The sequence below is a fragment of the Trematosphaeria pertusa genome (genome assembly GCF_010094035.1).
Source record: "Trematosphaeria pertusa strain CBS 122368 unplaced genomic scaffold BU26scaffold_9, whole genome shotgun sequence".
In the NCBI taxonomy this organism is placed as follows: Eukaryota; Fungi; Ascomycota; class Dothideomycetes; order Pleosporales; family Trematosphaeriaceae; genus Trematosphaeria; species Trematosphaeria pertusa.
Genome location: NW_022987220.1, coordinates 884118 through 912016, shown reverse-complemented (window position 1 = coordinate 912016; position 27899 = coordinate 884118). Strand labels below are relative to the sequence as shown.

Genomic DNA, 27899 nt, shown 5'->3' with positions numbered 1-27899 from the left:
GTGGGGAACGCCAGCTGGGAAAATTCGGTCGTAATAGGTCATATACAACAAAATAATGGAAGGAAAGCGGGATTGACGACATATAGCTCGACTGCAGCTAGGAATGGCATATATATAGAGTAGGGATTGAAGTACTCGTTGCGGCCACCAAAATCGTTTCTATGAAACCCAGGAATGTGCGCAGCAATGATACTTAGGCGATGTTGACTCGGGAGGCTCCATCTTTAGAGCCCAGAATGGGATAGGGAGTCAGAAGGGATCGAAAGAACGTTGAAAGCTTCGGCCAATAATGGTGTGTGGTGCTCGTCGGTTGGTCCCGAGGTCAGTCCCGACCGACGAGGCTGGAAAGTTCTCGGCATGGCTGGTGCTTACTAAGTAAGGTGTGGCGCAAATCCAACTTCGCGTCCGCAACTCCTCTCGAGATTTCTACCTCGCGCCTCCACGCCAACAACAACATCGTCTGCCACCGACCCATCTCGCGATCCCCACCTTTCGAAAACCGCACAACTCTCCTTCGCGACCCAGTTCAACATGGCAAACTATCTCGCCTCCATCTTCGGCACCGAGCAGGACAAGGTCAACTGCAGTTTCTACTACAAGATCGGCGCCTGCCGCCACGGCGACCGCTGCTCGCGAAAACACGTCAAGCCGTCGTACTCGCAGACGATCCTGCTGCCTAACCTGTACCAGAACCCGGCGTACGACCCCAAGAACAAGATGAACCCGCAGCAGATGCAGATGCACTTCGACGCCTTCTACGAGGACATCTGGTGCGAGCTGTGCCAGTACGGGCTGGTGGAGGAGGTGGTCGTGTGCGACAACAATAATGACCGTAAGGACTTATTCCCCTTCTTACTACTGTCCAGAAGGCATGCTAACGCATTGACAGATCTCATCGGCAATGTCTACGTGCGCTTCAAGTACGAAGAGGACGCACAGAAGGCCTGCGACGCGCTCAACTCGCGCTGGTACGCCGGCCGCCCCATCTACTGCGAATTGTCCCCCGTCACCGACTTCCGCGAAGCGTGCTGTCGCTTGAACTCCGGCGAGGGCTGCGTCCGCGGCGGCTTCTGCAATTTCATCCACAGGAAGGAACCGAGCGCCGAGTTGGAGAGGGAGCTGGACATGTGCACGAGGAAATGGCTGAAGGAGCGTGGCAGGGATCCGAGGAGTATGAGCAAGAGCCCGACGCCTCCGGTGAAGCGGTTTTAGGAGGACAGCGAAGATTGATCGAGATCTGGCGTTTGGGACTTTGATACCTCATTTGAATGGGAGGCGCATCCGGCGGGACTGTATATCGCTCGATGAACGGCTGGTCGCTGACTAGGTTCAGGTAGATAGCAAAAGCGTTCGAGAATGTTCACGGTACGCGGCACGCGCTGGCTGTCTGACCCACAAAATCAACTCATCTACTGAGGGCTTGCATTTCCCTCGGCAAACATGCTCCTTCGTACACAGCCTCTCAAGTCGCTGTGTGGCGCACCAAGTGCCCCAATACCACGCGTGAGGGAAGGGCAACCTTGGAAGCGAGAGTATGCGCCCCAAACACTTTGCTTCTGAAATAATCAAAGGGTATGTGTGAGAAGAGACCGCCATAGCTCTGGTTAGAAGTGAAGATAGCTTAACCAGGATAGTGCTCGTCTTCGCACAGTGCAATCAATGAGATACCAGTGCCATAAAATTCTACACGGGAGGGACTTTCTCGACCTTATACATGCTATCCGTTCCCTCACGAGCACCAACTGCCCAGAACAACCCCCTCAGAAACGGAAGCAACGTGGATCCGAGCCGTAATATGGTGCTGCGCAATACGCCGTCCATGAAATACTGATGCACTTTAGGCGCTATGGCCGGCTTGCAGTCTTCTTCATTGATTCCGCCTGCTCTTTTCTATACTTACTAGCCTTATAACTCTACTAGTACGCTAACGTAATAGTAGAAGCCCACCCAGTATCTTGGTACTTAGTAAGAGAAGAGGGGTGGTTCCCTCCAGGCCCGTGCTCGCTGATCAAGAGCTCTTTGGATCCTCCTCGATGTTTCCACCGCACTGCGCATCTTCAACCAGCTCCCGTTTCCGGCGCTAGCCTTCGTCGGCATTCGCGGCTGTGCAGCAGCGCTCACAGCTCCCGAAGCTGCCGTTACGGCGCCGCCACCGCTGCGAAGAAGGTACTCTCTTGCGACATATGGCTGGTTCGCGACAGCTACTGGTGGCAGCACTACCTACCGAGCATAGGTAAGCCCCTTTCTCCAGGCTGGAATATAGTGGGTGCCATGGTTGGCGGCGTAGGGAAGAAGACCGTTCGGTGATTCGGGGCGGGAGCGGCTGTATATGCTTTCTCGGAGGAGCGACCCGGAGGAATCGTAATGGGATTAGCGGTGGACCTGGACCTGCTGAGCCCGGGCAATGGTGCCTACGCCTCTTCCATCATGCCTTCTCCCGGCTTCGCGCATGAGAGGAAGTAGAGTAGGAAGGGTGAAGCTGGAGCCCTTGTTGCCGAGGAGATCTCATGCAAGTTAGCGGGGAGTTCGAGGGGTGTGCCACGATTTGAAAGCGGATTGCTCTTCCAGATGTAATTGGAGTGATTTGCAAGCTAAAAGATGTTTTGCCTGCTCGGCAGCGGCGGTGGTGGTATCATATGTGCAGAATGTACAACGAAAGCCCTCCCTCTATCCCATCATGCCGCTCGCTTCAAGCGGCGGCAGCAGTCGTTTTGGAACGGCGAGCCTGACCATGTCCCAGAAATTACCAGTTCATTACGCCGCCCATGCATGTTCTTGATGCCCTCGTCCCTCTCGCGCCTCCCAGGGTTCATATAATCTTCTTTGCCTTCAGCAGCAGGACACAGACCACGACTCCCGCGACAAGCGCGAAAAAGCACAGCCAGAACGCCCAGCACATATATGTCCTCTGCCGCTTCTTCTTCCGCTGGCTTTCGAGCCATGAGTCTCTGTTTGACGGGTCAGCGGTCACCGAAGTCCAGAACTTGAAGCGCGATTGCGGGCGGCCGGACAAGCCGAGTGTTAACTGGGACGAGTTGTGGTGCCGTGCGAAGGGGTTGTGTGCGAGCGAGGGTCTGCGCGGCGATTTCGGCTGCCTCGGTTTTGCTTTTACGGACGGGGATTTTGTGAGGCGCCTAGGTGTTGTGGGTGTCGCGGGTGCCGTGGGCTGCGCGAGTGCGGCTGTCTCCGGAGAAAGAGGACGCATGGCGACCGGTGATAAAGGTTGTGGTTGAAAAGAGCCGAAGGCAGGCGAAAGGTGCGATTGTGATGTGGGTGTTGCGATGGGCGATGGGAGTTCTGACGTGGAAAGGGAGTTGACGTACGAGTGTTTAAGCTCCGGTCGACTCGCCTGTTCCTCCTTCGCTGCTTCTTCTTGATGCACTGCGACGCTGAAGCGCTTCCAGAACATGGGATCCCGGACCGTGGCCATTTTTCCGCCTAGTCTCGGCCGCTTTCGTAGGACTCGTATTCGTCGAGCACAGCTCGGTCGCTGTGGGGGTGTTTCAGAAGCTGAGAGAACGATCTGGATTTAGAACGAGTCCGTTGAATTCTCCTAGCCTCGAACGAAACAAACGTGTGTGGCTTTGCACAGCGAGCTCGTGACGGGAGCGGTGTCCACAAATAGCCCTCGTGAAGTCTGGGTGGTACTCCGCACGGGGTATGTGTCGTCAATTGGAATGTAAGATGTGATGTGTGTAAGGTGACACTCGAAACTCCAAAGTTGCCGTCGGAGAAGTGGATTGGTGAAGGCGGAATGAGGATTCTCGGTTGAGTTGCACGCCGTGGAATGAAGCAGTGTGTACCCCGCGAAAGATCGACAATGTTTGGAAGTTGATGAAACGGCAGGAAGCCAAAGGAATGACAGCAGTCGGTAGAAGAGAGAGAGAGAGAGAGCAGCCCGTCAAGGCGCGTTTCGTTCGAAGTAAAGTGGCGGAAGGAGCGGTGGGAAGGGAAGTGGAAAGGAAAGAACCCGGGAAAACATTATACTTATTAAGCCCCTATCGAAAAGGCAGCGGTTCCCCATTCATGATCCTCTAAATTTGCATGGGCCGGCATTCAGACAATTCACCTGCGGCACCATTCACGCAGCGATATTGGGTAACAGTCTGGTGGTGTCGATGGTGTCTGGGTCCACGAGACGTTTTCTGCGCGGTGGCCCGGCCCACCCTTCACCTGCGGAAACGCGCCAATCAGCGGCAGGAACCGCCCCGGGCGGCGTTGGCTATCCCTGCCAAACATCGCTGCACGAGCGGCGGGGAGAAACCGCCGAAATTGCTGGACTGGGAGGGAGCCGGATTGAAACAGGAAACGTGGAGTCTGAGATTGAGATGCGAATGCGGTGCTGGCATACCTAGATAGGTACCGGTAGGTATATTGAACTGCTGAGGGGCAAGGGGTGGCTACCTAGGCAATATGCCGGGCGGCGAGAGCTGAAGTACAAAAGGCGGGAGCTGCCTGTGGCGGCGGAAGGCACGAGGCAGCTGCAGTCATGGCTCTGTCACCGCCTTTCGAGCACGTTGGGACAGCAAAGGCACAGATGCAGAGCATTATTGAGGATAGCGCATGCAGACATCGACCACTGCTGCCACCTTTTGTTGAAACAGTTGTGCCGCTAACTATGTCAGCCACTGCTAATCGCACAGCCCTCAATCCGGCCGTCGCCGCTGCATCTAATTTTCCTCCTTGAAGTTCCTTGAAGCTCGTCCTCTCACCCCTGCCCCAATCTCCGACGACAGGTCCCACGGCGATCTATATTTGTGCGTTTGAGATGCCGCACGAGGAGCCGCTGCCGTTCTGGCTCGTCAACGTCCCGCGAGATCAATGGCCAGCTGAGTGTCCCGACTTTCTGAAGGAGTGCGGCGAGAAGGACAAGAGTATCATCGGTACGCCGGACTCACAGTACAAGAAATTGGGTTGGGAGGAGGTCAGACATCTGATTAGTACGGCTGCAGGTAATGCGTACAGTGTTCGTCAGTTGACGAGATGTGCAGGCATCAATCGCGTCGACAAGTTTCACAGGGTGCCTTCCGAGCTGCGGAGGTATCGGCAGTTCACCCATCGACTGGTCAAGGAGTATGGCAGCATCATGAACTTCATCGTGAACGAGCGGCTGCAGTGGAAGACCATGGCTCCGAAAGGCCAACCCTTCGAATGCGACGGTAATGGCGTCTTCGCGAACCGGCAGCTACAGAACTAACACCTAGCAGACGACATCAAGATCTTGTACAATGACTGGCCGTACGGCATCGATCCCAACATCATCCACCTCGTCGTCTGGACCAAGTTCGAGCTGGATGAAGACGCAGTGACCGGCCTATCGACTCCAGAATCGCACCGACAGATCGATGACTTCGTCGCGAGGACCTTCTGCACGAAGATGCGGCCCGCGAACGTTGCGTGGTTCAAGAACTGGAAGAGCCTGAAGAGCGTACATGCTGTAGAGCACTTCCATGTCATGTTGTACGATCCGGATCCTGAGTTCATCAAGGAGATTACAAACGGCGATGTTCCAATGACTGCGAAGTTCCCATAGAGCGACGTTAATGGCCGCAGCAACTAGGGTATAGTAGGGTATAGAACAGGCGCTATAGACATGGTAATGTATAGATTCCTTGCTCTCGGACTGCACAAGACTGGATTCTGGCGCATACAGAGGGGAAACAAACCGGTCTTGGTAGCTGGTTATCAGGATGAATAATGTTGCTGGGAGTCTGCATATTCGCAGACGGTGCAGAAGGATGCCCCTCGACGTAGCGCAGGCGAATAAATCGCCAATTTCTCCTGATGATCAGGGCAACGGCAGTTTGATTGGGCCAACAGTTACAATCGATGTCATGATTTTCCAACATTTTGCTCGGCACCGCGGATGGAATCTGGGATCTGGAGTCCGCCACAAGTGGCGTTTGGGGTGTGGCGCAGAAGAGCCGCGGCTGCTGAGCCAAGTCAACGGCCGATTTCTTTCGTCTTTGCTCAAAAAAGTCAGATGCAGCGCCCACACATCCTTCTGCTGCAGCGCGTGCGAAAAGAACAATAGTAGGCGCATACACGCTCGCCAATTCTTTGTTATCCGGCGAATGGGTGGTGTCGCTGCGCGGGACACAAAGCGGTGAAGCGGCATCCTTGTCCTCGTTCGCGATAGCCCAGCCCAAAAAGTTTCGTCGCGGAAGCGACGCACGCACCCACGGCAGGGGCATCGAGGAGCCCGCAGGCGGACGGCAGCACTTTGACACCTGCCTCCGCGCCCAATTCCCTCCGCTGGTCTCCCTCCCTCCTCTCCGCCATTCCCCAGGCGTGCGCTGCGCTGTCAATTGCGTCGCTCCGACTCTCGGACCTCTCCGCTCGCCGGAGCACTCGCCATCCGTCGCCGGGCACCCGCTCCGTTGAAGCGTGAGGTATGCCGCAATTGCCTCTCCTGTTTACATGCAGTACTGACAGCTCTGCGGGGCAGCGTAATCCTCGCCCCCATATTCCAAGGTTCGAGATCTGTCGTTTATAGAACGGCGGCACAGCCACCCCACCGCGTCACCCCATGCCCAAAACCCTCTGAGCGCCGCCATCCTCCTCGCTGAATCAACTTCGGCGCAGACACCATGTTTGGATTCCTCACAAGCCGCTGGCAGGGCGCCAGCGGAGCTCAAAACGCGCGTCCCGGCTGGTTCGACCGCGGTGTCTCCCCGATCCTACTCTCCATTGCGAAGAAGGCATGCACCCATCCAATACACACCATCGTCACAATCGCGTTCCTGGCAAGCTACTCGTACTTGGGCGTCCTTGACAAGGGGCTGCTGGAGCGGACTACGGACACGGCGGCCGGGAGCGTGGACTTTGCGACCCTGTTGGCAGGCAGCAAGCGACTGAGGGTTGGAGAAGAGACAGCGTGGAAATGGGAGGTCGAAGAGGATAGAGCAACACCGCAAGTTGGGCAGGTATGTCAAGAAATGTATGGCGGATGAAGAGGTCTCTAACTGGAGGCTAGACAGCCCACGAGGTCGCTCTAGTAACGCTGGTGTTCCCCGAGTCGAGCGCCATCAATTCGGCCCCGTCCCAAAACGCAGTCCCCAGCAACGTCTCAGCCAAGCTTCTCCCTAGCTCTTCGACCTCGCTTTCTGCGATTTCGCACGACACGTCATTGGCTTATTGCATCCCCTTCGCCGAAGCGGCCGACTTCCTCACGGTCATGCGGGAGATCTCCGCGCCCGAGGATGCGTCAGAGTCCCATGGTTCGCAAGAAGAAGGCACCCACGAGGAGAAGAAGTGGATCATGAAAGCCGCTAAAAGCGGGAATGCACCCGGTGGCGTCCGCAGCTGGGCGCGAGAGTCCTGGACCTCGTTCGTCGATCTCCTCAAGGTGCGGCCCCTCACGTGCATGGGCTAGGGGCATGTCCACTAACACGTGACAGAATGCGGACACTGGCGACATCATCATAATGGCCATGGGCTACCTTGCTATGCATCTGACCTTCGTCTCGCTGTTCCTCGCTATGAGGCGGCTCGGATCCAACTTTTGGCTTGCGACCGCCGTATTGCTCCAGTCGGCTTTCGCTTTCCTGTTCGCGCTCGCAGTCACCGTCCATCTCGGCGTTCCGATCAACATGGTTTTGCTTTCCGAGGGTCTGCCCTTCCTCGTCGTCATAATAGGATTTGAAAAGCCCATCGTCTTGACTAAGGCCGTCCTTTCTGCCTCGCTGGATGCGCGACGGGCTGCCGAGGAAACCAGAGGTGAACCGCTCACTATCCAGACTGCCGTGCAAACCGCCATCAAGCAGACGGGTTTCGAGATCGTTCGGGACTACTTTTTCGAAATCCTGATTCTTGTAGCAGGTGCCATGTCTGGCATCCAAGGGGGATTGCGACAATTCTGCTTCTTGGGCGCCTGGATTTTGCTCTTCGACTCTCTCATGCTCCTGACATTCTACACAGCCATCCTCACCATCAAGCTGGAGATCAACCGCATAAAACGTCATGTCGCGCTACGGAGAGCTTTGGAGGATGACGGCGTGGACCGCAAGGTCGCAGAGAGTGTGGCGGCGAGCAACGACTGGCCGAGCAACAGCGATGTCCAGTCTCGTTCGTCAACGGCTACCGTGTTGGGCAAGAAAATCACTGTCCCTAAGTTCAAGGTCGTGATGGTCGCGGGATTCATTCTGGTCAATGTGTTGAACCTGGCGACGCTGCGATTCGGCCTTACTTCGCCCAAAGCCTCCCGTATCTCGGGGGTTGGCGCGGCACCTCCACTTGATCCTTTCAAGGTCGCTGGAAGCGGGTTGGATGCCATCTACCAACAGGCTAAGAATGCCGCGACCTCAACGATTGTCACTGTCTTGATGCCTATCAAGTACGAGCTGGAATATCCGTCAGTGCACTACGCGAAGCCCCCTGTCATGGAACCCGACTCACCTTTCGGTAACAACATCAGCACCCATTTCGTGGACGGCGTCCTCAAGAGCTTGGAGGACCCGTTTTTGAGCAAGTGGATCATTGCGGCGTTGGTTATGAGCGTCGTTCTGAACGGTTATCTCTTCAATGCTGCTCGCTGGACGATCAAGGAGCCGCATCAGCCACTTGAGCCTCCTACTGCTTCCGAAATTCAGGATGGGGCGCCACCTACGCCGGCCATGGGAATCTCGCATCAACATATGCCATCTCCTCCCATTACTCCCGGCCCTGAACAGCAAGCCGGCCGAGGTACGCTTCAGCCACTCACACAAATCGTCCCACACCAGCATCTGGCGCAACCACAAATAATCCAACCTGAGACCCAAATGGCACCAAGCGAAGAGGAGCAGAAGCAACCAAATCGGCCGATGGCGTTCTTGGAGCATGCGCTTAAGGATAAACGTGCGCCAGCTCTTACGGACGAGGAGCTGATCGAGCTGGCTTTGAAGGGGAAGCTTCCAGGTTACGCTCTGGAAAAGACATTAGGAGACAAGACTCGCGCTGTCAAAATTCGACGTGGCCTTGTTTCTCGGACACACGCAACCCGCGAGACGTCTACTCTGCTCGAGCACTCTCTGCTGCCTTACAAGGACTACAACTACGACCTTGTTCACGGTGCCTGCTGTGAAAATGTCATTGGCTATCTACCTCTTCCTCTCGGTGTCGCTGGACCTATTATGGTCGATGGTCAGAACTACTTCCTCCCCATGGCTACTACTGAGGGTGTGCTGGTCGCCTCCACCTCCCGCGGCGCGAAAGCTATCAACGCCGGTGGGGGCGTGACAACAGTCGTGACGGCCGACGGCATGACCCGAGGACCTTGCATTGGGTTCACTAGTCTTGCCCGCGCAGGTGCCGCTAAGATCTGGCTTGACTCTGAGGAAGGTCAGCGCGTCATGAAGAACGCCTTCAATTCGACATCTCGATTCGCCAGATTACAGTCGATGAAGACAGCTATTGCCGGTACGAATCTTTACGTGCGCTTCAAGACCACGACTGGTGACGCCATGGGCATGAACATGATTTCGAAGGGCGTGGAGCATGCGTTGACCGTCATGGCCAATGACTGCGGCTTCGAAGATATGAACGTCGTCACCGTCTCCGGAAACTACTGCACCGACAAGAAGGCAGCAGCTATCAACTGGATTGACGGCAGAGGCAAAGGCGTCGTGGCGGAGGCTGTTATCCCTGGAAATGTGGTGAAGTCGGTCCTCAAGTGCGACGTCGAGGAGCTGGTGCAAATGAACATCTCGAAGAACTTCATCGGCTCGGCTATGGCGGGAGCTATGGGTGGCTTCAATGCTCATGCTGCCAATATTGTTGCGGCCATGTTCCTCGCCACCGGACAGGATCCTGCGCAGGTCGTCGAGTCCGCCAACTGTATCACTATCATGAATAAGTAAGTCCGCCTCTCACAGACCATGGCAGCACATGCTAACTGTCGGTAGCGTCAATGGCAACCTCCAGATCTCCGTGTCTATGCCCTCGATAGAAGTCGGCACAATCGGCGGCGGCACCATTCTCGAACCCCAATCCGCGATGCTTGACCTCCTTGGCGTGCGTGGAGCCCATCCTACCTCTCCCGGCGACAACGCCAGGCAACTCGCTTGCGTAATCGCCGCTGGCGTCCTTGCTGGAGAGCTGTCGCTCAACGCTGCGCTGTGTGCTGGCCATCTCGTCAGAGCGCACATGGCGCATAACAGGAGCAATGTGCCTAGCCGGGCTCCAACACCTGCTCCACAGACTCCCATAGGCGCACAAACACCCGTTACTAGTGCGTTGACGGCTTCATCGAGTGGACCATTGCCGAGGCGGTGAACTTGTGGGCTGTATACTCTAGGAGTCTGAGAAAAGAAAGCATAATACTATACCCTGTCATTTTGATCGCTCGCTCGACTTTCTATGTAGTAAGCGTTTGGGGCATGGTGTTGGTGGGGCGCAGGCCCTCACGGTGTGGGCATTCTCCGAATAAAGACGCATGTAGCAACCTCCCTGGAGACCTTCGCAGGCGCATACGAAAGCACGGATTATAGTTCGCTCTTGAATCTGGAGAATTGCCTACCGCAAGGGGCAGGGGTATCTTGAAAAAGAGACAGATAGTAATTAGCACGGGGCGCTTCGGTAGAAAGAAGAGCGGGCTTAGAAGCATATATACTGCATTTGCATATACGGGCGTTTTAGCTTCCACCTTATAGATATTGGAATATCAAGACCTCTTTGCACATGTACACCTGCTGCTGTTGAATAGCCTGCGCTGATATGTCTATGCACGCTACGCGAGGTTGTGAGCCCTTCGCATTTGTATTCAAGGTTTCGTGGCATGAAGGATGCTCTGCTCGGAGTATCTATCTGATAACGCTCTGAACCGGCGATTGACTACATGGGCGTGCCGTGCGCCCCCTTCCAAACTACTCCTCGTGTTTCCTAGATCGGCGCCTGTTCGCTGGCTCCTGGCTGGCATCGTCGATCGCTCAGGCGGAGAGTAATCTTGTACTGTACACGCAACACGACAGACAGGCCTGCGCTTTCCTAGCCTCAATGCCAGGACTGTGAAATTCCCCCGCCGGCCATGGTACTCTAGACTCTGCGTGGGAGCGAGCATCTTACGACAGGGCGGGGCTTCTGCTGGTGGAGAGTCGTTGGGTTCAGGGGTAGCGCGGGAGGAAGTCCCGGTTGGGATCTACGAGATTGCGCTGGGTGTGCGTGTGTCGGGAATCGGGAGCGACGGTGGGTGGAAGTGGGACTTCGTGGAGAACGATGGGCGCTGAAGTGGTTGGTGCGCGGAGCGGGGGAGGTCGTGGTGCTACGGGAAGATGCATGGTCGCGAACCACGTAACGACGTGAGGGCGTTGCGGGCGCCGCGGGGATCTGGTGGTGTATCGCCGCTGCCTCCCTCATTTGACGGGAAGACTGACGTCCGCAGGTCGAGGAACAGAATGGAATTACACCTTCCGCGGTAGCTCACCCACGCCTAGACGCGCCACAAAAAAGAAGAAGAGGAGATCGGCTGGATAGACGGGGGTGTATTGGTCGTTGGTCTATTACACAGAAGAGGACTTTCTGAAATGACTGGTAGAGAGGCGACGACGAGCTCGCGACCCCGCGTCAACGACTGACGGAGTGTCATAAATGACCAAATTTGGACGATGCAAGTAGAAAAATACCGCAGGCAAAGAGCGTCCTCCACATCGCACCCAGCGCTCCTCATTATCCGTCACGTCCACCTGGGATACCCTCCAGCGAACCCTCTAAACGTCCATCCTTGCTGTTGCATGTAGCTGTTGTTGCGCGCACATTTGCAAGACGGGCAGTAGTCAGGCTGCGTTATGGCTCTGGCTGGACATGCCTGGAAGGGGATTCCTGGCTGGTTGAGCCAATATGGATCGTTGATGCGATTGAGCTGGTTGCGGCATTGGGAGTTGAACTGCCCGTATTGGTAATACTTGTGGCCGCAGTAGGCATATGTGGTGACTGTATCGCTGCACATGCTGGTGGAGATGCTTGCTGAAAGTATAGGAGAAGCTGATACTTATCGCAATGATGGTTTGATAAATAGAGGTTTGGCGCTGATCAGGTACGAAAATCCGCTGTAGTCGTGACGGAGGAGGATGAAGGATGATCCCTACCGAAAGAAACATTTGAAAGGGGATTCCGGGGCGTCTTTAAAAAGCTGTTAGTGCATCCACCTTTTGGATAGTGTTGCTGTTGTTCTTCCATGCGTGTCGGCGGAGCGAACGCTGGTGGGTCGATGTGGGAAATGCTGGCAAGGCAACTGAAGTTGGAAGCATTAACACGTGAAAAGAGACTGCTGGGGCGCTACGCTACACCCGTATTGACGCCGATAGAAGGAAATGTATGGATGCCTGAGGACATAGCTGGCCAATGCGTGCCAGCAGTTCGGGACTGAGCGTCTGGCGCAAACGACTGGAAAACGGCGTGGAAAGGAAGATGAATCTGCCCTGCAACATCGGTGGGAAAGGACTCAGGTATTGGTATCCAAGACAATTCGTGAAGGTGCAACTTTGCTGGAAGGATAGTCCCGAAGCCACGGGTCATTGTCCGCATCCCCCCGACGAGTGCGGTAATCGGTTAGCAAAGCCTTACCACTCTTTGCCCCGATAGCAAATGAGAGAGTCCGGATGAAAACTTCCCATGGCAGTGATAGGGCTGAGAACGGGGACGAGAACGAAAGAAAACGCAGTTTGACGATAGAAGTTTTGTGCGCAAGCCTCAGCCACTGAGCGTTGGAACCTGAACGCGCTGAACGATCACAACTGCAAGGCGACGGAACCGGCCGGTATAGCCCCTTGTTTTGGATGTTAGCATACGGCTTCCTTGCTGCATCTTCTCTTCAAGGACGGTGCTGAAGCAGCGAGGTGGAGAAGCGGCTCATCACGTTTGTTGACGAGGTAGACGTCAACTGGTATGTTTGTCTGCGACGAGGCTAATGATAGCGTTCCAGCTTTTATCTGACAAGCGTTTGAAGCTCCGAGAGCGGGCTGAAGATGCAAAGACGTGGTAGGATATGCGATGGTGTTGAGGTGTCATGCGGGGAAGTTTGGGAGCTGGGGGTGTCGGCCAACCGCCAGTCCTAATGAAGACTAGCGCTCTTTGACACACGTGGACTTTAAATGCGAGGCCGACCTTTTTGGAGTCCTTGCATACTTTGCTTCGCTTCAGCTCTCGATCCATCTACAAGAGCATCCCCTATCCTCCATCCGACATAGTTTTTGCTCTATTATCTTTCCGATAATCTACCTCCCCAACCAATGCTGACTTGAGGACAGCTTCCTCGCTAGAATCGTTACGGCCCGAAGAGCGTCGGCCTTGGGAGACTCCCCGACGTGGTCTTCGATTCTCCTGAGCTCAAGAACAGCGTGGGTATGGGTAGGCGGTGCGCAGGTAGGTCACAAACTCCACTGTGTGGTGCATCAAATTGTGGAGGTCTTCAGAACTCACTGATGCATGCTTTTGGCGGTAGGACGTGCATTCGCACATCACCGACAGCGGGACCATGGAAGAGGACCACGGGCAGGAAGAATCTGCTTGAGAGCATTGTCTTGAAATCAAAGAGGGTGATAACGATCCCCAAGGCGAGGATACCCCCTTCGCATGTTTTGGGGGTACGAGCAGACCGAGGTCGGTAAGTCGGCATCACTATCACGATCCTACGGGAAGAACAGAACGTAGACCGAGCACCTTATTGTCGAAAGACGTTCCTACTCTTCCATGAGTGGTCCGTCTTCTCTAACTAATCCTCGCCTGCCCGCCTCAACTTCGGCTTGTCATCAAGGTGCTCATCTTTCTTACATCTTCGAATTCCATCAACACATATAAATCTGGGCATGCGACCCTTATGCCGAACATCGAGGTCTCTTCTTCTCTATTTGATGCGCCCATCGGTGCATATAACCTTTCATCTTAGGATCCATCATGGCTTCTACCGATTTGGCCTTCGACCCAACCCACGTGAATCTTACCGATCCGGGTTTTGATCTTCGACAGCTCATATGCTATGTTAACGGCGAAGAAAACGAATACAATGGCAACATAGGGGCCAGGATCTCCTCCATATTCGTCATTCTCTTTGTCTCCACCGCGTTTACCTTCTTTCCCGTGGTCGCTACACGGGCTCCTCGCCTCCGTATTCCCCTCAGCGTCTACCAGTTCTCGCGTTACTTTGGCGCCGGCGTAATCATTGCCACGGCTTTCATCCATCTTCTGGATCCTGCGTACGAAGCGATCGGTCCCGCGTCTTGCGTTGGAATGACCGAGGGTTGGGTAGGGTACACGTGGTGTCCGGCACTTGTTCTCACATCCGTCATGGTGATCTTCCTCGTCGATCTCGCGGCTGAACGATATGTGGAGATGAAGTACGGCGTCAGCGATCATGAGAACATCGAGCAACTTATCACCGCGAACGCGAGGGGAACCGTGGTCCCCGTTACGACGGCTAGCCGCCCCGACGCGATGGGCGGTAAGGATGACCTTGAGCAGGCGGCGATCCAAGAGGAGCTGGGTGAAAGGATGGAGAAAATCGCTTTCCAGCAACAACTCGCCGCCTTCCTAATCCTCGAATTCGGCATCATTTTTCACTCGGTTATCATCGGGCTGAATCTCGGCGTCGTGGGCGACGAGTTCTCGGTCCTCTACCCCGTCCTCGTTTTCCACCAGTCCTTCGAAGGCCTAGGAATCGGCGCGCGACTCTCTGCCATCAGCTTCCCTAGGCACTACCGATGGATGCCGTCCGCTCTGTGCATCGCCTACGGATTTACCACTCCTGTCTCCATAGCGGTTGGGCTTGGAGTGAGGACGACGTATAACCCCGGCAGCTTCACGGCGAACGTGGTTTCTGGGGTGCTGGACTCGATTTCAGCGGGTATTCTGATCTACACGGGTTTGGTTGAGCTGCTGGCTAGGGATTTCCTCTTCAACCTGCGCAATGCGAGGGATGGGAAGAAGCTTACTTTCAAGATTATTTGTTTGCTGCTCGGGACGGGGATCATGGCGCTGCTGGGAAAGTGGGCTTGAATGGCGGGACTTGCTGGAGCGAGACATGTACGGTACGCAGAGTCTAGTCCGCGGTACGGTCGCATTTCGGCGCGCATGCCTTTCAGGGGATACAGTCCGAAACGGATGAAGTGCTTCGGCGCCTGTACAATCCATCATCGAGAGGTTGCGCTCCGCCTCGGCAACTTTTCTTCCACCTTCACAGTGCAGTACCGTTCAGCGCACGCTCGGGGACAGGCGTAACCTTGGAACATATCACTCCCCCGACTGCGTATTTTGCCGGACATAAGTGAACCATGGTCAACATCCGTTCGTCACGTCGCAAGGAGAATTCGCAGTCACTTCACACCTCCAAGCATGTCACACAGGAAAGCTCAGATCACTGTCCTGGAAGCACCTCATTTCCGAGTCACGGAGGGGATGCGTGCGCGTTCGTCGCCATCACACATCTAGGCTGCAGAACTTGAATCACCGGTCCAGAATGCCCTGTCGCCACCTGTCAACGGGTAGTCGAAACAGATAAACTCTTTGGTGGGGAGAGAGGGAGCATGACTCGAATTCCAGATCACCACCACCAGTTCGGCACACGGATGTGAGTGAGCTGTCGGCATGAATGATCTCCTTGCCGCCAAATCCAGGAACTCGATGGGCGTCAAAGCGGGCAGGGCTGGACCCGCACACAGGTGGCAAGCATTCGCTTTCATGCGATGCGCGCCAATCGAATGCGCTCGGTTGAGTTGGACGAGGCAGGCATAGCCGCCGCCAATAGATGCCCGCTTGCGCTTTGACGTGAAACACCAGCCTCGGCGGGTCAACCACGCCCACTTCATCCCATCTCTGCTTCTCTCCAAGCGCCGCATCGGCGCACCATCGCCTGTCGTCGCGTGCTGCACGTCTGCTCTTCTCACGTCTTCGCTGCGTCGTCGTGTCGCCAGTGTACAAGTTTGCTCGCCATCGGTGCGCCGACAGCAACGCGTCCACAGCATTCGCGCTGTCGTCCATCAGAATTGTCGCGATGCCGACTGCTCCAGGATTCCAGGATTCCAGGAGAGCCTGCCGTTCAGAGCGTCGCAAGCTATCCCACGACCCGGTAGGCGCATCTGGAGCACTCTAGGTGATGCCTAGTTGCCGTGATCCCGCGAGGGGGCAGCCTGAGGTTGTCCTGCTATCGTGCCGGGCTCGTTCTACGCGGTTGAAGCGCTGTCCTCCCGCTGTCTCTGCGCAAACACCGCCCTCATTTCCGATTTTAGGCTCGCCCTCTTATCGATAGGTATCGTCGCGGGGCGGGCCTGCAGGTACACGGCGTAGACGCTTCGGGCTCGGGACGCCGTGCAGGCGGCTACAGTGTAGGTCCAGTATTCCCCGTTGAAACGCAGATCCAACACCACACATCAGGCTCAAAAGCTTAAATGCGGGAGCGCGTGGTGGCGTCCCGTTTCGATGTCTCTGGCCTGAGTCTCTTGATTGGCTCCCATCTGCTCTTCCACTTCGGGTGACGGAGAATTTCCAACGCTCGCAGCGTTTGTCTCACCACCATTCACCCGCTTTAATAAAAGGCGGACACCCTGGTGCTACACTCGGGCATTCACGTCGCCTGCTCGCTGTCGTCTCTCCATTCCCTTCGCTTCTTTTGCGCGTGGTTGCGGGCAACAAAGGAATGCGCCGCCATTGTTCAATTGAACAATAGCTTTGTGACTTCCTGGTGAAGGGTTAATCACGTGTTGCCCATTGACATTGTGCTCAAGGGAAAGTTGCCAAGTCAACAGTTCAGCTTCTACTTCTACCGCTCATTTATATTTTTCTTCTCGAAAACTCCTTTTCTACCATACCTACGTCTCCACAGCAACTGCGCGCAGCTTCAGCAACACGCACTTGTACGCAGCTACCGGCTTTCGACATTCTTTCACGACAGAACCTCAACTTGGCAGGCCAAGTACACGACTGTTATAACACATCCACGAAACAAAGAAACATGCGTGGCGTCCTCACCGCAGCCATCGCCGCACTGGGCGTCGCCCCGCTCGCTGCCGGCCACACCTGGATCGAGCAGCTACGGAATATTAACGACCAAGGTCAGTACGTCGGCGAGTACGGTTATCCTCGCGGCATGGTCTCGAAGACGGACCCTGGGTTCGACGGCTTCTCCATGAACTGGCTGCTTCCCGAGACTACCTCCGGTAGCCCCTACATCAACGAGAGCACCCCGCTCTGCCACCCAAGCCAGCGACAACAGAAGCAGTCCCAGGAGAAGTACCCCCGCCTGCAAGCCGTTCCCGGCAAGTTCATCGCGATGCGGTACATGGAAAATGGCCACGTCTCGTTGCCCGACAACCAACAGGGCAAGCCCGAGAAGGGCGGCACGGTCTTTGTCTACGGCACCACACAGCCAAAGGAGGACGAGAACCTCGTGGATGTTCTCCGGTGGACGCAGGACGGGCAAGGCGGCGACAAGCGCGGCGTCCTTCTGAACATGAATGACTATGACGATGGGCGCTGTTACGAAAAGAACGATTCTCCCATCTCGCTTGCCCGTCAGAAGTCGGATCCGAACTTCGCCATGGGCCAGGTCTCCGACGGCCCAGGTAACTACCCTCTCTTTTGTGAGAGCAACGCCGCCGTTCCCAAAGACACCCAGACCGGGAAGCCCTACACGATTTACTGGGTCTGGCAGTGGAACACCTCGCCAGGTGTCGACCCTGGGCTTCCAGACGGTATTGACCAGTACTACACCACTTGCATTGACGTCGACGTCGTCGACACCGTTGCCAATGCGCAAGCCGAGGCTGACTTCGCTCTTGGGCCTCAGCAGGACGCCATGTCCATCGCGGTCTCCGACTTCGCGTCGCGCACTGCTCTTATGACGGACGTCGTCGAGGGCGAAGTCGGCCCCGTCTTCAACGCAACGCCGACCGCAACTGGCGCACCATCAGGCACCGCTGCTCCGCCACCGGCTCAGACGACGTTGGCGAGAGCTCCGTCTGGCAACTCGTCTGCGACCCCGAACATCCCCACCTTGACCGACCGTCCACACCGCCAGCGCCCAACCCAAACCCCAGCTGGCGACGACAGTGTCGTGACTGTGACTGATACCGTGGTCGTCACGGTTACCGCTCCGGCCGTCGCTTCACAAGTCACTCCCCGTGCTGCGCACATGGCGCGTCACGGCGTCAAGTTCCGGGGTAGGTTCATACGCGACTGAACTTTGCGTTTGCATTTCTGCACTTGTATTTTTTTGCATGTTCTAGCATTTGTTTTCCTGCATAGCGCACGAGTATAGAGCTAATTGCATTCTCTCACTGGCAGGCCATTGAGACTCGGTGTCATAAGAGCTTGGAGCATAGCATGGCATGGGAGTACAAAGGTGGTGAGGGTGGTTCGGTGATTGGGTTTCTATACACATGTGCATAGCATCGGTGCATTGGGCGGAACTGGACTGGTCATGGGCAACGGTATACCCCTGCATACATCATGGCGTTTTGGCAGCATAGTACGGCATGGCGGCTTTCTGAGGTCATCGGGGCTTCGGCGTTCGATGCTGGAGATATCACAAGCACCCTGCTTATGGGCTGCTGAGATGTTATTGACACCAATAGCAAGCAATGGAATGTTCAGAACTTGAATGGATGTGCTGATTGAATGTCGAATGGCCGCTCTTTGGCTGATAGCTAATCTTCTCTTCCTTACACACGCGAAAGCTCGAATGAATAAGCAAATAGCATTCCATTGTTAAAAGAAAAGAAGCTACTACTTCCTCCTATACCTATGTACTCGTATTTTTGCTGCTCACGTGACCTTGCTTTGCGGACGAATTTCTCAACCAAAGAATTTCGCGCGCGCGGAGCGCCCCTCATTTTCAAGAAAAGACGCCTTTGTCTGCAAATTTCTCTTCCACGCTTTGAAGAATTCTCTTCAAAATTTGAGGGATTGCTCTTCAAGTTACGAAGGAGAGTCCTTCGAATTTTGAAGAGAAAATACGCAAGCGTAAGAAACTTCGCATTCTCTCTTTAATAACGAGATTTTTTTTCTTTAAATTTTGAAGAACTCCTCTTCATATATTGAAGAATGATCCTTCAAATTTTGAAGAGAATCTGAGGGGTGGTGTTTTGTGCATCCTTCATGAAGGTTTCTTCATTTCTTTGAATTTCTCTTTAACGCTTTGAAGGATTCTCTTGAAAATTGCAAAAACTCTTCTTTATAACTTGGAGAATTCTCCTTCAAAATTTGAAATAAAAATATCAGAGTTTAAAGAAGTTGATTTTCCACGGCGCGCGCAAAATCGTGAGGAAGCCGCCAAGATTTCCACGGATTTATGCATACGATAGATCCCTGCTCACCCATCTCATCCACACATCCTCGGACCTTGGCATTCGTGTGTCTCGCAATATCTCTTTGTCTTAGTCTAACAATTATGCATTCTTTTGTCGCAAACCCATAATTATACACAGCACTAAATCCGGCCCGACCTTGGGCTTCTTTGTCCACAAGCTCTTACAGAACAATAAAGAGATGCTGTTATATCTAGAGAGAAGAGTGATTCGCGCTCCCTCAACTAGATTCTTTCACTGCGGCCGCGCAAACGTGGAATATGCCAGTAACTACTAGGTCCCAGGCCCGTCTTCTTCTTTCGGCGCAGGGTGTAGAATCGCAGCTTGCTCCCAAGCTATCCAAGACACAGCAATCCGTTAAGACTACAAAACCAGCTGCTATTCACGATGGCAACCCGCCTCAGGATTCCGGCAACGACAAACCGGCTCTGGACTCTCCTCCTGTCTTCTCCACAGAAACCTCTTGGTCTTGTCTAAAGTGCTCCTGTCAAAAAGGCGTCTTTGCAAACTTGGTCGACAGCTGCGTCCAGTGTGCGCACTCAATGGACGATCATGCGCCACATCAGCACGATCCTTGGAACCCCGGCGTCGACTATGTCTGCAACCGAGAAGAACTAGTCACCACAGTTCTACAGCGCGCACGGCATTACGGAGTTGTGGTCATTCGCGCGACGCCCCAGGTCGGAAAAACTACCTTGCTCAAGCTACTAGGCCATCGCATCGCCCATCAAGAGTCCGATCTAGAACCGGTGAACTTCATTTGGCAGAAAAATGAGCGGCGCAATTTTCGATCGCACTGGGGTTATCTAGAGTTGGAGAGGGACGCTTGGCGAGGAATGAACGCCAAAATTCGCCCTTACAATCCGGCAGCCCGAGTCGTTTATCTCATCGACGAAGCTCAAGACTCATATGACGACGAAGCCTTTTGGTCCATGTTGAAGAATCACCATATCACAAGGTCGCAACCTCTTTTCGTGCTCGTTTGCCTCTATGGGGCTGCTGGTGTTTCCCACATACAGGATCCATCAATTGAGTCTCAGGCACTACTAATGCATTCTATGCACCGCATAGAACTGCGCGCTATGCATGGAGGTCCCCGTATGCTCTTTCGGCGAGAGGAGTTATCCTTTATCATTCAGAACTTTGCCACTGTGAACGGCTATCAACTCGAGGACGGAGTCATTGAGTACTTGTATAGTGCTACTGATGGTCATCCGGGCATGGTTGGACTGCTACTGTCACACTTGACGCACACCCTTGTAAGTCGTGCTCATCGAAGTTGAACTGTCGACGGCTGTCTAACAATCTAATAGTATGGCAAAGATCGACCTCGGACGCTGTCGCCAAATTTCTTCCACAATCTGATCGTCGAAGATGAATACAGTTTCATCTATTACCTCACTCGTTGGGGTAGAGGGTTCTGGATACCTCGGAGTGAGGAATATGTGAAAGACCGTCTCGAATTAGCCAAATACAGCCATCTTGTACTCCCGGATATCAAAAAAGCACTCAGGGAAGTAGCTGAGCATCCGGATGGACTCACGCTCTCTGAGAAGAAAGACGACGCATTCGCGTTTTGTCACAAAATGGGCTATCTGCATACCGAACAGCCAGTACAAGGGAGCAAAGAAACAAAATTCACCTTTGCATCTCCGCTCCATCGTCGGGTCGCCCATCGCCGTCTCATCTCGCGCCCAGAACGAGACGCCATCAACAATCTCAGTCTCAAGGAGACTTGCACCAATGCCATCGCTCGATTCAGCCCAGGTGCCCTCTGCAACCGCCGAGGTGCCCGGTCCAATCGGGGCTGGAGAATTCCGGAAGCCGCCTTTCAATTCGAGCTGTATTGCTGTCTGAACCTCGAGCTGCGTTGTCTCCCTATCCTGTCCGAATATTCCCACACCAGCGATGGCCGCATTGACTTCTACGTCTCGGATAAGAAGTGGGGTATCGAGCTGCTGCAGTGCGGAAGTACCCGCGAGATCGCAGAGCATATCGCTCGATTCGCAAGCGATGGTAGATATCAGGATTGGGGCATTATGGACGACTACATCATCCTCAACTTCTGCCCTCGATCTTCGCTTCGCAAAGCTCGTATCGATGGTACGTTTTCTTCTACTTTAGCTTCCGTCCTCGGACTTCACGTCAACAACAGATTGCTAACTTGAACACTTACATAGATGAGAAAATCCGGTCGCACTTCTTCCACGTCGTCATCGAGCCCAACCAGTTCGCAGCTGAAATCTATACGCACGATAAACAGCTGCTTCAGTCTTTGTCGTTGGGCGAAGGCAGACAAAGAGCAAATGCATACGACTTTCTCGGCTCCAACAACCAACTTCCTGATACAGAAGATCGCCTTTCGCCTCCACCAAATGGAACAACACCGGGGGAGCAGGCGACGGCGGAAGGCATGAAGAAGCTGAGGCAAGAGATGCAGCGAAAGGAGGAGGAGATGCAGCTACAGATGCAGAGAGAAAGAGAAGAGATAAGGCTACAGATGCAGGGAGAAAGAGAAGAGATAAGGCTACAGATGCAGAGAGAAAGAGAAGAGATAAGGCTACAGATGCAGAGAGAAAGAGAGGAGATGAGGCTACAGCGAGAGAAGGATCATGGTGAGCCCGTACAAGCGCAAGACAAGTCAGTTTCAGTTCGCGGGGGCAGGAAACGGAAAAGATGAAGCAAGACGGACGTTGTAGGGTTGTCTATAGTACATATGGCTCTTATTGGTCAAAATTAGAATCGTCGACTCTTCGTGCTACAGTAACCTCCATCAATACACCTCACCCGCTGCCCTTGCCGCAACATGAACGCACTCTCGTTGATGTTTGTTTGTGAGCATTCGGCTGGGGCGTCAGGGACGTATCTTGTGCTTGTAGCCAAGCTACCATCTCCTACGTACGGGAGAGCGTGGAAGCCTACAAGATATCATTCTGCCATCAATATCTTACTGCTTCCCAATACTGTATAGATGTAGATATGGAGTAGTACTTCGTTGTGCACGTGACCTTGCTTTGCCGAGGAATTTCTCCGCCAAATAATCCCTGCTCACCAATCTCATCCCCACATCCTCGGGCCTTGAGACCTGCCCTGGCCATCAGCCACGAATCTGAGGACTCGCACGACCATTAGATCTGCACGCTAATCATCTCGAACTCACCGTCTCCTAGCGATCATGTCTTATACTCCTTCATCCCCACAGACCGACGGCCTCCACGGTCTTGCGATTCTCTTCACCCAGCTCCGGCATTGCGCGGCATCCCACTATGTCCCCTCCGCGCACCTCCCTTCCGCTAGAGCACCTAGAAGACTTCACGAAGCGCGAATGGTGCAATGCTCTCCTCTCTGATCCCTCCATCACGAAGATTCAAAAACGCGCCTTGCCTTCGCCGACAGACCCGGACGTTTCCAACACGTTCTTCAACCACACCCTCTTCACCGACGACGCTGTCCGCGCCTTCCTGTCCCTGTACAGACCCGGTCGCGGCCGAGGAAGGAGCATCGCCGATGCGGAGATCGCGGGCGATGCGCTGCTGGGCGATGAGCAAGGACAGACGGATAATCACACGCCCACCGACAAGGACATAGTGGAAGATGCGCAAGACGAGAAGCAGCTGGACACACAAGCCGACCTAGACGAGCCCGAAGCGCTCATGCTAGTGTCCATAGGTAGCGGCATAGACGGCGGGGTGAGACGACTACATGGCGGAGTCACGGCCACGCTGCTGGATCACGTCATGGGCACGCTGATTTCCTATGTACACGGGAATACGAGCGCGACGGCGGAGTTGAGTGTCAAGTATAAGGAGGCGATTACCACGCCTAGGGTTGTGCTGTGCAGAGCGCGCATTGTGAGGGAGGCGGGCCGATGGATTGAGACCGTCGGGTGGATTGAGGATGGAGAAGGCACCGTGTTTGCGGAGGGGCGGGGTGCTTTTGTGAAGAGTAGGGTGGATAATGGGGGGTGGACGAAGATGTGAGGATGGATGTAGTGTGCTAATGGGATGTAGTGGAGTGTCTTGCACCGAACGAGACCCTCACGGTGCGGAAATCTCCGGATATAACAACGCACGTAACACAATAGCACGTATGACCTGTACGAGCAATATCATCCATACAGCGAGTCCTTGATCCGAAGGATTCTCTACCGCAAGAGCGAGCCTACACTTCCTCCTCTCAGCCTCTTCCTTTGCAAGCCACGGACCGCAGCCTCTTTTCTTTGCTCATCAGCAACTAGAGCCGTACCGCAGCCGTATGGTCTCAGTTCAGCTCTTGTTATTGTGAAGCGCGCTGGTGCGGCACAGAATTGACCCGACAGCACAGCCGCCAGGCGTGCATCTATGAGGCCTCCTGCTCTTCGCCGGCGCCCCGCTTTATCGGCCCCATCCACAAATCTTACCAAAGCCTTTCTTTCTGCTAAGATCCAACCTCTCACGATCCCAAAGTAGGTCTTCGCGGCACAGCTTCAACCTGACGCCACACCCAACGTCCGTTATCCTAATTGGCCGAGACGTACCGGGCGAGGACACCGCGCCACTACCAGGCGATCTGCTTCTGACATGGCCCTCAGATAAGGGACTGCGACTTGATGCGATTGTACCTGTTCGGTAGCCACGCATAAAAAACACACCCATATATAGCATGCCTCCGAGTGGTTGACGTGTAACAGGCACCCCTTCTTATTTCGGTTAATCTCATCTTTATCGACAGCGCGCACCACTCACATCCCCTACATTCGCCGTTCGCTAACAATGTTCTGCAACACACAGGCCCTACCCTACTTCAACAGCCGATCGCCCCATCATTTCCTTCAAACCGCCCAACCATGGCGCTGACATTTTCTCGTCCAGGTTTCAGGTCCTGCAGGGCTGTGGCGGCGGATACATGGCCCCTGATTGCGGTTAGGGGGGCTTGTACCTCAACTTCAAAGCATTCGAATGAAATCGTGCGAAGGAGATGAGCCTTGCTATCCAAGAGCTGTAGCGACGTGGCGAGCCTGGTCGGTCGGTGGAGCCGCACCTCTTATGCGGATACCTTACAGATTGGGGCGAAAGGATTTTGTTGCGCCTAGGGCATGGCATTTTCAGGTTGACCGTGAGCGTGCATTCAGGAGGTTTAAGTAGCTCTCTCCTTCTGTCCCTTTTGGCCAAGTCTCTCGATTTCGTTCGTTCAATTTTCAGTTGCTGTAATACTCTAATGTCCATTTTTCGCTTTATGGATTGTTAGTCCTGAGTCGCTTCAGCCCTTCGCGTTTTGTTTGATACATCGTTCGTTTAGGACATTTCGTTCATACTTTTAATCCAGCCGGACGACTCTTTCCAAAATGCGTCTAGTACTACCAGGACATCTCTCAGCCGCAATAGCGGCATTCTTCCCCAACTCCCCCTATGCGGCGGCTCAACCTCCCGAGGTCCCTACCACCGAGTCTCTTATCACCTCTGCCGCGCAAATGGCACAAGCCGTCAAAGCCGTATATCCAAACCAGAACCTCGCTCTCCTGCCTCAGCCGTACTGGTGGTGGGAGTCTGGATCCACCGTCGACGCATTATTAACGTACGCCGAAGCCACCGGAGACAAGCAATACGAAACCCTCCTCTCGAGCACGATTATGAACCAGGCCACGGGGACCAACGACTTCATGACCCCTGACGCAACTGGTAACGACGACCAAGCCTGGTGGGCGCTCGCTGCTTTGACCGCTGCAGAAAACGATGTCCCCGTTCCTTCCGGAGGAGTTCCCTGGCTCACACTCGCGCAAAACGTCTTCAACCAGCAGAAAGCCCGCTGGGACACTACGCGCTGCAATGGCGGCATGAAATGGAAAATCAACGTCGGTGACGGCACAGACGGCTACCACTACAAATCCAGCATCGCAAACGGTCTCTTCTTCCAGCTCGCCGCGCGCCTCGCCAAGCTCAGCAACGACGCTGACGCCCTTTCTTGGGCAGAGAAAGCATACGACTGGGTCACTTCCGTGGGCTTGATCGATGGCGAGTTTAATGTGTTCGATGGCACTGACGATGCGAAGGGGGAGAATGGATGTGTCGATGTCAACCATGACCAGTGGAGTTACAATGTCGGCGTCTTCTTGCATGGCTCTGCGGTCCTTGCGGCGCATACCTCGGATGCGAAATGGCTGGATCGTACCAAGGGGTTTGTTGCGTCGACGCAGCGCACGTTCGTTCGCGACGGCGCGCTGTTTGAAGAGAAGTGCGAGGGCGATGGGAGTTGCAACACGGATCAGGTTAGCTTTAAGGGGACGCTGGCGAGGTGGCTGGGTGGTACGGCCGTGGTGCTGCCGGAGCTTAAAGTGCAGATTGCGAATCTGATGGGCGCGAATGCGGCGAAGGTGCAGGGTGGCTGGAGTGCTGGGTTGGCGGCGATGGATCAGTTCACGGGGTTGGAGGTTGTGGATGCGGCGGTGAGGGCGAGAGGGGAGCAGCGGGTGGCGGAGGAGGGGATGATTGGGATGAGCAGGAGTGGGAAGAGGGAGGTCGAGAAGAGAGGGAGGAGTGTGGCGGGCAGGGTGTGGTGGGAGGCATAATAAGAGCGTTTCGATGAAGGGGCTTTTGGATGGGATGGAGTAATGACATGAGGCGTTTGGGTGTTTTTGGAGGATACAAGATACCATGGGATCGTTTCGGGATCGGTATATTTCGGAGGTCGGTTTCGATTGGGGATAATCCTAATGCATCACGTTTGATTTTTTTCAACACCCGACTCTTACAGCAGTGTCGCCGAGTGACGGATTACCTAGGTATGCAATGGTACGATGATGAATCCCCCGACACTTTTCCCGTTTCGGTAATCAGCGATCATCAAGCCGCGTCTTCGGGCCTTTGTACCCCGCCTTTCGCTGCAGGTCCTGATTTCTTCCACCAAAATTTCCAGGAACTAATTGGACGATCAGCAGTTCGCAATTGCCGACGAAATGAACTACACGCCTCTCCCCGCAAACCGGCCACACAAAGACAATTCCTTGAGGGGTTAATGACGTTGTGACAGGCTGTCGGTCCGAAATTGGATGCAGGTACAAAAGCATGGAAGAGTACGACGACTCCGTAATCTCCGCCGGCGCGCATCTCTCGTTCAAACAGCTGCCTGTCGTCTGGAAGTTTGTGACCACGACTCTTGTCAGCATGGGGTCTATAATGCCGGTCGATCTGCTCGCGGCAGCAACGGATCCGTCGTACTTCACGAATTTAGTCTCCACCAATGTCTCGAATCCGACGACAATAGCGCTGCTAGCATACAACGACACTTTCCGGACGGACGTCCTCAGCGAAAATGCGACAGCGAGACAGCTTTACAACCTGGACTGGGAAGCCTTCCACGAGATGGGCACCTACAATCGCGAGACGAACAGCTTGTACGTGACGAGCAACTACGTGAGCCTAGATAATCCGATCAACGTCACGATCATTGACCTGGGACGGAACTACACCCTCAAGTCGACGCGGTACGCGAACTTGGCCGAAGCAAACGGCGGCACAAACTGGTATCCTCCGGGCTCAAACCAAAGCAACGGCACCACGCCCCCGCGCCTCCTCTTCTGCGACGAGGGCGACTTCACCAACTACTCGCAACTCGTCTCCGTCGATCCAGTCACGGGCCAAAGCGAAGTCGTCCTCAACTCTTACCTCGGCCGCAACTTCTCCTCCATCAACGACGCGCGCCAGCACCCACTCACCGGCGACCTGTGGTTCACGGACGCCGACTACGGATTCTTCCAGTACTTCCGCCCCGCGCCCACCATCCCGAAGCAGGTCTACCGCTTCTCGCCCGCCACCGGCGAGATCCAGGTCGTCGCCGACGGCTTCGTGCAGAGCAACGGCCTCGAGTTCAGCCCGGATCTGAAGACGCTGTATGTGACCGACACCGGGGCGCAGCAGTTTGACAGAAACCTCACCAGGCCCGGGTCGATTTACGCGTTCGACGTTGTCGATGGGAAGACACTGGCGAATCGCAGGACGTTTGCCTATGCCGATAATGGATTTCCGGACGGCATTCATTGCGATACGGATGGGAATGTTTGGGCTGGGTGTGGGGATGGGGTGCACGTCTGGAGCCCGCAGGGGGTGCTGCTGGGGAAGGTGTGGGTGGGCGTGGAGTCGAATAACTTTGCGTTCTTGCCGGGGGCTGTGATGGTGTTTAGCAATGCGCAGCTGTGGATTGTGGAGGGCGTCAAGGCTGTGGGGAGGGAGGTGTGTCGGGATTTTGGGGTATGCTGAGGCATTGGTTGGATAATTGGGATGGTGCTCTAATGATTCCGAAGAACCCGGAGAACAATGATTCTGCTTCCACGCCTTTTATTCTTGGTTCGAGTAAATGCTCGTCGGCTGGCACTCTGCAGTGCTACGAGTCGGGAAATGCACGCTCACCGCCGGAGGCCACCGAAGTTGAAGCAGCGCCTTGATCGTGGACGAACCGGCACGATTGAGCTTGGAGAATTCATGCGACTAAAATGTCCCAAGCCGGAAACACTATCAAAAGTGCCCCCGAACCAAGAATTGGAGCTTTAGCATTATGAGAAAAAGAATAGCGACCGTTACGGTCCAAGAAAGCTTCAACTGTCGGCGTTTCATCGCTTACCCTTATCTCCGGACGCTAGTGTTATCCCCGTGCTAT

General features: G+C 54.7%; 11 protein-coding genes across 11 annotated transcripts; 9 read left to right on the top strand and 2 right to left on the bottom strand.

Annotated features, from left to right (window-relative positions):
- Nucleotides 1-531: 531 nt before the first annotated feature.
- Nucleotides 532-1212, top strand: BU26DRAFT_429690 (RNA-binding domain-containing protein; the record flags this gene model as incomplete). The annotated part of the gene is made up of 2 exons (XM_033823840.1): nt 532-832; nt 890-1212. The coding sequence occupies 2 exons, from the start codon at nt 532-534 to the stop codon at nt 1210-1212; spliced, it is 624 nt and encodes a 207-aa protein (XP_033682356.1).
- A 1597-nt stretch (nt 1213-2809) lies between these two features.
- BU26DRAFT_506606 (uncharacterized protein) lies at nt 2810-3430 on the bottom strand (the record flags this gene model as incomplete). Its single annotated transcript, XM_033826928.1, has 1 exon — nt 2810-3430. The coding sequence occupies one exon, from the start codon at nt 3428-3430 to the stop codon at nt 2810-2812; it is 621 nt and encodes a 206-aa protein (XP_033682355.1).
- Nucleotides 3431-4480: 1050 nt separating this feature from the next.
- BU26DRAFT_520533 (uncharacterized protein) lies at nt 4481-5926 on the top strand. The gene is made up of 3 exons (XM_033829308.1): nt 4481-4940; nt 4992-5159; nt 5208-5926. Exons 1-3 carry the CDS (start codon nt 4769-4771, stop codon nt 5531-5533), a joined length of 666 nt encoding a protein of 221 aa, XP_033682354.1. The 5' UTR covers nt 4481-4768; the 3' UTR covers nt 5534-5926.
- Nucleotides 5927-6172: 246 nt separating this feature from the next.
- On the top strand, nt 6173-10659 carry BU26DRAFT_520532 (uncharacterized protein). The gene is made up of 5 exons (XM_033829307.1): nt 6173-6392; nt 6449-6926; nt 6977-7348; nt 7401-9835; nt 9885-10659. The coding sequence occupies exons 2-5, from the start codon at nt 6591-6593 to the stop codon at nt 10252-10254; spliced, it is 3513 nt and encodes a 1170-aa protein (XP_033682353.1). The 5' UTR covers nt 6173-6392; nt 6449-6590; the 3' UTR covers nt 10255-10659.
- A 2402-nt stretch (nt 10660-13061) lies between these two features.
- On the bottom strand, nt 13062-13730 carry BU26DRAFT_345968 (uncharacterized protein). Its single transcript, XM_033822379.1, has 2 exons — nt 13404-13730; nt 13062-13338 (listed from the first exon to the last, which is right to left on the bottom strand). The coding sequence occupies exons 1-2, from the start codon at nt 13589-13591 to the stop codon at nt 13191-13193; spliced, it is 336 nt and encodes a 111-aa protein (XP_033682352.1). The 5' UTR covers nt 13592-13730; the 3' UTR covers nt 13062-13190.
- BU26DRAFT_345974 (ZIP zinc/iron transport family) lies at nt 13727-15181 on the top strand. Its single transcript, XM_033822380.1, has one exon. The coding sequence runs from the start codon at nt 13870-13872 to the stop codon at nt 14965-14967; it is 1098 nt and encodes a 365-aa protein (XP_033682351.1). The 5' UTR covers nt 13727-13869; the 3' UTR covers nt 14968-15181.
- A 1737-nt stretch (nt 15182-16918) lies between these two features.
- On the top strand, nt 16919-18145 carry BU26DRAFT_532018 (uncharacterized protein; the record flags this gene model as incomplete). Its single annotated transcript, XM_033831071.1, has 2 exons — nt 16919-17969; nt 18003-18145. The coding sequence occupies 2 exons, from the start codon at nt 16919-16921 to the stop codon at nt 18143-18145; spliced, it is 1194 nt and encodes a 397-aa protein (XP_033682350.1).
- Nucleotides 18146-19300: 1155 nt separating this feature from the next.
- On the top strand, nt 19301-21957 carry BU26DRAFT_606303 (uncharacterized protein). The gene is made up of 3 exons (XM_033835660.1): nt 19301-20530; nt 20585-21374; nt 21452-21957. The coding sequence occupies exons 1-3, from the start codon at nt 19532-19534 to the stop codon at nt 21949-21951; spliced, it is 2289 nt and encodes a 762-aa protein (XP_033682349.1). The 5' UTR covers nt 19301-19531; the 3' UTR covers nt 21952-21957.
- Nucleotides 21958-22346: 389 nt separating this feature from the next.
- BU26DRAFT_520530 (uncharacterized protein) lies at nt 22347-23396 on the top strand. The gene has a single exon (XM_033829306.1). It carries the CDS (start codon nt 22538-22540, stop codon nt 23249-23251), a length of 714 nt encoding a protein of 237 aa, XP_033682348.1. The 5' UTR covers nt 22347-22537; the 3' UTR covers nt 23252-23396.
- A 1324-nt stretch (nt 23397-24720) lies between these two features.
- BU26DRAFT_430445 (glycoside hydrolase family 76 protein) lies at nt 24721-25815 on the top strand (the record flags this gene model as incomplete). The annotated part of the gene is made up of 1 exon (XM_033823882.1): nt 24721-25815. The coding sequence occupies one exon, from the start codon at nt 24721-24723 to the stop codon at nt 25813-25815; it is 1095 nt and encodes a 364-aa protein (XP_033682347.1).
- Nucleotides 25816-26165: 350 nt separating this feature from the next.
- Nucleotides 26166-27795, top strand: BU26DRAFT_520529 (lactonohydrolase). Its single transcript, XM_033829305.1, has one exon. It carries the CDS (start codon nt 26312-26314, stop codon nt 27500-27502), a length of 1191 nt encoding a protein of 396 aa, XP_033682346.1. The 5' UTR covers nt 26166-26311; the 3' UTR covers nt 27503-27795.
- Nucleotides 27796-27899: the final 104 nt, after the last annotated feature.